This window comes from Micromesistius poutassou (genome assembly GCF_964030765.1).
Source record: "Micromesistius poutassou genome assembly, chromosome: 7".
NCBI lineage: Eukaryota > Metazoa > Chordata > Actinopteri > Gadiformes > Gadidae > Micromesistius > Micromesistius poutassou.
The window spans coordinates 19,229,069-19,236,568 of NC_140277.1; the positions used below are offsets into that span (position 1 = coordinate 19,229,069).

General features: G+C 52.7%; 1 protein-coding gene across 1 annotated transcript in view; it reads right to left on the minus strand.

Moving 5' to 3' along the window:
• The window catches only part of LOC311350633 (acetylcholine receptor subunit alpha-like), a gene marked incomplete at both ends in the record, with an annotated part of 10,873 nt that overhangs the window by 1,025 nt on the left and 2,348 nt on the right, over nt 1–7,500 (minus strand). The window contains 2 exons of the mRNA XM_084470697.1: nt 4,127–4,364; nt 7,093–7,288. Of these exons, the coding sequence (XP_084326823.1) occupies nt 4,127–4,364; nt 7,093–7,288 (434 nt within the window). The remainder of the gene's footprint in view (nt 1–4,126; nt 4,365–7,092; nt 7,289–7,500) is intronic.

Consider the following 7,500-nt stretch of genomic DNA (forward strand, 5'->3'; position numbering starts at 1 on the left):
CCTCCTGAGTCAGTGGGTAGACCTCCTACCTGAGTCAGTGGGTAGACCTACCTGAGTCAGTGGGTAGGAGACCTCCTACCTGAGTCAGTGGGTAGGCCTCCTACCTGAGTCAGTGGGTAGACCTCCTACCTGAGTCAGTGGGTAGGCCTCCTACCTGAGTCAGTGGGTAGACCTCCTACCTGAGTCAGTGGGTAGGCCTCCTACCTGAGTCAGTGGGTAGACCTCCTACCTGAGTCAGTGGGTAGACCTACCTGAGTCAGTGGGTAGACCTCCTACCTGAGTCAGTGGGTAGGCCTCCTACCTGAGTCAGTGGGTAGACCTCCTACCTGAGTCAGTGGGTAGACCTCCTACCTGAGTCAGTGGGTAGACCTACCTGAGTCAGTGGGTAGACCTACCTGAGTCAGTGGGTAGGCCTCCTACCTGAGTCAGTGGGTAGGCCTCCTACCTGAGTCAGTGGGTAGACCTCCTACCTGAGTCAGTGGGTAGGCCTCCTACCTGAGTCAGTGGGTAGACCTCCTACCTGAGTCAGTGGGTAGACCTACCTGAGTCAGTGGGTAGACCTCCTACCTGAGTCAGTGGGTAGACCTCCTACCTGAGTCAGTGGGTAGACCTCCTACCTGAGTCAGTGGGTAGACCTACCTGAGTCAGTGGGTAGGAGACCTCCTACCTGAGTCAGTGGGTAGGCCTCCTACCTGAGTCAGTGGGTAGACCTCCTACCTGAGTCAGTGGGTAGGCCTCCTACCTGAGTCAGTGGGTAGACCTCCTACCTGAGTCAGTGGGTAGGCCTCCTACCTGAGTCAGTGGGTAGACCTCCTACCTGAGTCAGTGGGTAGACCTACCTGAGTCAGTGGGTAGACCTCCTACCTGAGTCAGTGGGTAGGCCTCCTACCTGAGTCAGTGGGTAGACCTCCTACCTGAGTCAGTGGGTAGACCTCCTACCTGAGTCAGTGGGTAGACCTACCTGAGTCAGTGGGTAGACCTACCTGAGTCAGTGGGTAGGCCTCCTACCTGAGTCAGTGGGTAGGCCTCCTACCTGAGTCAGTGGGTAGACCTCCTACCTGAGTCAGTGGGTAGGCCTCCTACCTGAGTCAGTGGGTAGACCTCCTACCTGAGTCAGTGGGTAGACCTACCTGAGTCAGTGGGTAGACCTCCTACCTGAGTCAGTGGGTAGACCTCCTACCTGAGTCAGTGGGTAGACCTCCTACCTGAGTCAGTGGGTAGACCTACCTGAGTCAGTGGGTAGGAGACCTCCTACCTGAGTCAGTGGGTAGGCCTCCTACCTGAGTCAGTGGGTAGACCTCCTACCTGAGTCAGTGGGTAGGCCTCCTACCTGAGTCAGTGGGTAGACCTCCTACCTGAGTCAGTGGGTAGGCCTCCTACCTGAGTCAGTGGGTAGACCTCCTACCTGAGTCAGTGGGTAGACCTCCTACCTGAGTCAGTGGGTAGACCTACCTGAGTCAGTGGGTAGACCTCCTACCTGAGTCAGTGGGTAGACCTACCTGAGTCAGTGGGTAGGCCTCCTACCTGAGTCAGTGGGTAGACCTCCTACCTGAGTCAGTGGGTAGACCTCCTACCTGAGTCAGTGGGTAGACCTACCTGAGTCAGTGGGTAGACCTCCTACCTGAGTCAGTGGGTAGACCTACCTGAGTCAGTGGGTAGACCTCCTACCTGAGTCAGTGGGTAGGCCTCCTACCTGAGTCAGTGGGTAGACCTCCTACCTGAGTCAGTGGGTAGACCTCCTACCTGAGTCAGTGGGTAGACCTACCTGAGTCAGTGGGTAGACCTCCTACCTGAGTCAGTGGGTAGACCTCCTACCTGAGTCAGTGGGTAGACCTACCTGAGTCAGTGGGTAGACCTCCTACCTGAGTCAGTGGGTAGGCCTCCTACCTGAGTCAGTGGGTAGACCTCCTACCTGAGTCAGTGGGTAGACCTCCTACCTGAGTCAGTGGGTAGACCTCCTACCTGAGTCAGTGGGTAGACCTCCTACCTGAGTCAGTGGGTAGACCTACCTGAGTCAGTGGGTAGACCTCCTACCTGAGTCAGTGGGTAGGCCTCCTACCTGAGTCAGTGGGTAGACCTCCTACCTGAGTCAGTGGGTAGACCTCCTACCTGAGTCAGTGGGTAGACCTCCTACCTGAGTCAGTGGGTAGGCCTACCTGAGTCAGTGGGTAGGCCTCCTACCTGAGTCAGTGGGTAGACCTCCTACCTGAGTCAGTGGGTAGACCTCCTACCTGAGTCAGTGGGTAGACCTACCTGAGTCAGTGGGTAGGAGACCTCCTACCTGAGTCAGTGGGTAGGCCTCCTACCTGAGTCAGTGGGTAGACCTCCTACCTGAGTCAGTGGGTAGGCCTCCTACCTGAGTCAGTGGGTAGACCTCCTACCTGAGTCAGTGGGTAGGCCTCCTACCTGAGTCAGTGGGTAGACCTCCTACCTGAGTCAGTGGGTAGACCTCCTACCTGAGTCAGTGGGTAGACCTACCTGAGTCAGTGGGTAGACCTCCTACCTGAGTCAGTGGGTAGACCTCCTACCTGAGTCAGTGGGTAGACCTCCTACCTGAGTCAGTGGGTAGACCTACCTGAGTCAGTGGGTAGGCCTCCTACCTGAGTCAGTGGGTAGACCTCCTACCTGAGTCAGTGGGTAGACCTCCTACCTGAGTCAGTGGGTAGACCTACCTGAGTCAGTGGGTAGACCTCCTACCTGAGTCAGTGGGTAGACCTACCTGAGTCAGTGGGTAGACCTCCTACCTGAGTCAGTGGGTAGGCCTCCTACCTGAGTCAGTGGGTAGACCTCCTACCTGAGTCAGTGGGTAGACCTCCTACCTGAGTCAGTGGGTAGACCTACCTGAGTCAGTGGGTAGACCTCCTACCTGAGTCAGTGGGTAGACCTCCTACCTGAGTCAGTGGGTAGACCTACCTGAGTCAGTGGGTAGACCTCCTACCTGAGTCAGTGGGTAGGCCTCCTACCTGAGTCAGTGGGTAGACCTCCTACCTGAGTCAGTGGGTAGACCTCCTACCTGAGTCAGTGGGTAGACCTCCTACCTGAGTCAGTGGGTAGACCTCCTACCTGAGTCAGTGGGTAGACCTACCTGAGTCAGTGGGTAGACCTACCTGAGTCAGTGGGTAGACCTCCTACCTGAGTCAGTGGGTAGACCTCCTACCTGAGTCAGTGGGTAGACCTCCTACCTGAGTCAGTGGGTAGGAGACCTCCTACCTGAGTCAGTGGGTAGACCTACCTGAGTCAGTGGGTAGGCCTCCCCTGAGTCAGTGGGTAGACCTCCTACCTGAGTCAGTGGGTAGACCTCCTACCTGAGTCAGTGGGTAGACCTCCTACCTGAGTCAGTGGGTAGACCTACCTGAGTCAGTGGGTAGACCTCCTACCTGAGTCAGTGGGTAGACCTACCTGAGTCAGTGGGTAGACCTCCTACCTGAGTCAGTGGGTAGGCCTCCTACCTGAGTCAGTGGGTAGACCTCCTACCTGAGTCAGTGGGTAGACCTCCTACCTGAGTCAGTGGGTAGACCTACCTGAGTCAGTGGGTAGGAGACCTCCTACCTGAGTCAGTGGGTAGACCTCCTACCTGAGTCAGTGGGTAGGCCTCCTACCTGAGTCAGTGGGTAGACCTCCTACCTGAGTCAGTGGGTAGACCTCCTACCTGAGTCAGTGGGTAGACCTCCTACCTGAGTCAGTGGGTAGACCTCCTACCTGAGTCAGTGGGTAGACCTCCTACCTGAGTCAGTGGGTAGGCCTACCTGAGTCAGTGGGTAGGCCTACCTGAGTCAGTGGGTAGGCCTCCTACCTGAGTCAGTGGGTAGGCCTACCTGAGTCAGTGGGTAGGCCTCCTACCTGAGTCAGTGGGTAGACCTACCTGAGTCAGTGGGTAGACCTCCTACCTGAGTCAGTGGGTAGGCCTACCTGAGTCAGTGGGTAGACCTCCTACCTGAGTCAGTGGGTAGACCTACCTGAGTCAGTGGGTAGGCCTCCCCTGAGTCAGTGGGTAGGCCTACCTGAGTCAGTGGGTAGACCTCCTACCTGAGTCAGTGGGTAGACCTCCTACCTGAGTCAGTGGGTAGACCTCCTACCTGAGTCAGTGGGTAGGAGACCTACCTGAGTCAGTGGGTAGACCTCCTACCTGAGTCAGTGGGTAGGTAGAAGACCAGGCCGGTGAGGAAGGAGAAGAGCATGCAGGGGATGATGACGTTGACGATGAAGTAGAGCGGCAGGCGCAGCATGAGGAAGTGGTAGGTGATGTCCAGGAAGGGGCTGTCGGGGCAGCAGGTGTAGTACACCCAGTGCTTCCAGCTGCGGTAATCCTTCAGAACCCACTCGCCTGACTCCATGAAGTTGCTCAGGTCTGGCCTGTCGCTTTCCTGAAGAAGAAGATAGCGATGAGAGGCCTGATGATAACTTTGTATTTGTTTGGAGCCTTTCAGGAAACTCAGGATCACCTTTGGAGTGTTGTTGAAGAAACTATGGAAAAAAAATGGAAAAAAAATATGATACAAAAAAAAAACAAATTGAGACACAGTAAGCAACAGGGCTGCAAGAACAGACAAGAAATACAAGCTTTAGAGTGTATAGAATGAAGTGGCATCCAGCCCAACAGACCTGGCAGAAATTATCGGTTTTAATGAGGGTATAATCCCATAACGTTAATGAGCGTTGGGTTTTGGTTACCTAGATTTATATCTCCTCTGCCGGGAGCTGCCATGTTTCTACAGTAGCCCAGAGCGGGCAAACAGCTCCAGACACGACACGTTCAATACAAAAGAGAGTGAGGAAGGGGGTAGGGGCGCTAACTTTGTGATACTCTTTTAGGACCGTCGTTGTTTATGAGTGTTAAAAGGAGCGATGCTGTATATATAATGCGACCACACACCTTGCGTTATACTATAAGTGTCCCCGAAGCTTAAGCCTTGGTGAAGAGGGAGCGTACCTATGTTCCCCGGGTCCTGTGTTTCCCGGGGAATGTTTCCCTATGTTTCCCCCGAGCTGAGAACATAGGACCCTTTTTCAGAAAAAGGTTGCTTTGTATGTTCCCCGGTCACATACAAAGCGGGGAACATAGGACCCGGGGAACATAGGGATGACCCCGGTGAAGACTAGCTTATGCTCCTTCCACCAAGACATCCGTTGTATTGCGAGTTTCACTCTTGAAATAATGTTCATTTGCAGTTTGAGAATGAGGGGATTATGATAGGTGGGTGTGTTGATATGATTATGATACGTGGGTGTGTTGATGTGATTATGATACGTGGTTGTGTTGATATGATTATGATAGGTGGGTGTGTTGATATGATTATGATAGGTGGGTGTGCAGCTTTTTACACCTAGTGCACAACTGAGCACAGACAATGTAAAGTGCAGTGAAGAGTCAATGGAGATTTTTTCTAAATCAAAGCCAGACTTCGTGGACATTTTGAGGAATAATGAGGAATGAGGAAACAATCAAAGCAGCTTTGGCAAGGAAATGCATCGTAAGCTTTATGCTGTAATGTCTCTAACACCCCTATAAGATGAGAATGGAACAACCCGTTGACTGTGACGGACCATTTGCGCAAATCCGGATGTGTTAAATACCTTTCTAAGACGTTATTTGCTCTAATGGCCAAGAGGACAAGAGGAGCCACATGGATATTTGCAGAGCTGCCCACTTTCCATTCCCACATCACGTTGACGTGTACACAAGGTGACAGTACCATGGCCAATGGCCTTCTGTATCGCAGAGCGCTTCCAAACACAGACGAGCAAATCCAGAACAGCGAGAGATGTTGAAGAAGCCACATATCCATTTGGTTATATCCAAGGATTCAAAATCATTCAGATATAGCCTACTGCTGAAAAGTGCTATGCTTGGTGTTTCGCAACCAACTGAAAATACTGTGTTTTGATATCGCTGGGTGCGTTAATTATATTCTCCTGTCTGGCTCACCAACTGAACAACACCCTATACTGCTGTAATGCTCCACATTCTGAACCCTCTGCAGAGAAGGCCAAGGTGTTGCCAGGCTCTGGCAGGCCTGCACATCTTCAGGGTCGTAGGGCGTTCATATGGACGGTCAAAAGGGTCACAACTAAACCTCATCACAGGAATGATTTCAATTGATGTCAAATTCAGCTTTCCACGGTGCATTTTACAGCCTAATAAAATATGATGTCAAATTCTTTGTTAAAGTCAAAACGCGGATTTGACATTGATTTAAATCCATCCAGGTCTATAACGAGGCATGAATGTGACCCTTTTGACCTTCCATCCATCCACTGTCAAAGGGCCATGTGCGTTCTCTGGGTCGCGACGTGGAGCTTCCCAGACCTTCACGTACGCGCACAACGTACCACGGACGCATCGTGCATCATCTCCTCCAATCAGGTGCTTGAGGGAGATGTAGCACCACCTGCATTCCTGCTCTCTAGCGCTCTGCCCCAATGCTCAGTGTTTCTGCTGTCCTGTTCCTCTAACTCTTCTGTCAGCTGTTCTGTCTCTCTCTGTAATAGCTCTGATGTAAGACATAGACCAGCTGCTCTGGACGGCGCTGTTTCCTATTTCAGACACTTTAATATTATACTGGGCAGCGCATTCAGCCTCCAGCAGGAGCGCTGTTGGTGAAGGAGAGGCTGGGTCTTCCAGCATTACTAGGAAGGATGAGGGAGAGCTCCTCCCTCTCATATCACCATACAGAGAAGACTAGCGAGAGCTCCTCCCTCTAGTGAGACACTTCATGCACCTTGGCGTTATGACGTTGCCTCCAGGTGGAATAAGCATGTGCTAAGCGTTCACTCTAACTGTATAGTGCCCAGTAGAACGGGGTCTCTGCACTGGCTCACGACTACCGTTTCACCAGCGGGGACCAATAAACCACAGTGAAGAGCAAGGAAAACACACGACAAAGTAAATAGACCTTATGCACATTCACAGTTTGGGACGAGTAAGGCATATTTGAGACAGTCACACACCCTATAGGGGGCTGTAGAGACCAGGCCTTGTGTGTGTGTGTGTGTGTGTGTGGGTGTGTGTGTGCGTGTGCTCGAGTGCGTGTCTGTGTGTGTGTGTGTGTGTGTGTGCGTGCGTGTGTGAGTGCCCCCCGTGGTGATACTCACCGGGTTGATGACCACCAGCGTGCCGTCGTAGGACCAGGTGCCCAGCTTCATGCTGCAGTTCTGCAGGTCGAAGGGGAAGTGCAGCACGATGATCTCACAGTAGCTCTTGAAGATGGCGGGCGGGTTCCAGGTGATCTGCCCGGTGTGCTCCAGCAGAACCTTGGTCTCGTGGATGATGGCAAAGTCCCCGTCCGCACTGGGAGGGGCCGAGCCCAGAGGGTTCAGAGGCACGGAGGGGAGGAACCGCAGTGATCAATGGATGGAACTGTGAAGTGGCTCTGAATTTACATATTTACATTAGATAAGATAAGATAAACCTTCATTAGTCCCACAGTAGGGACATTTGCAGCGTTACAGCAGCAAAGAGCAAAGACGATAGTGCAATAAAGAAATAAAGACAACAGTCGT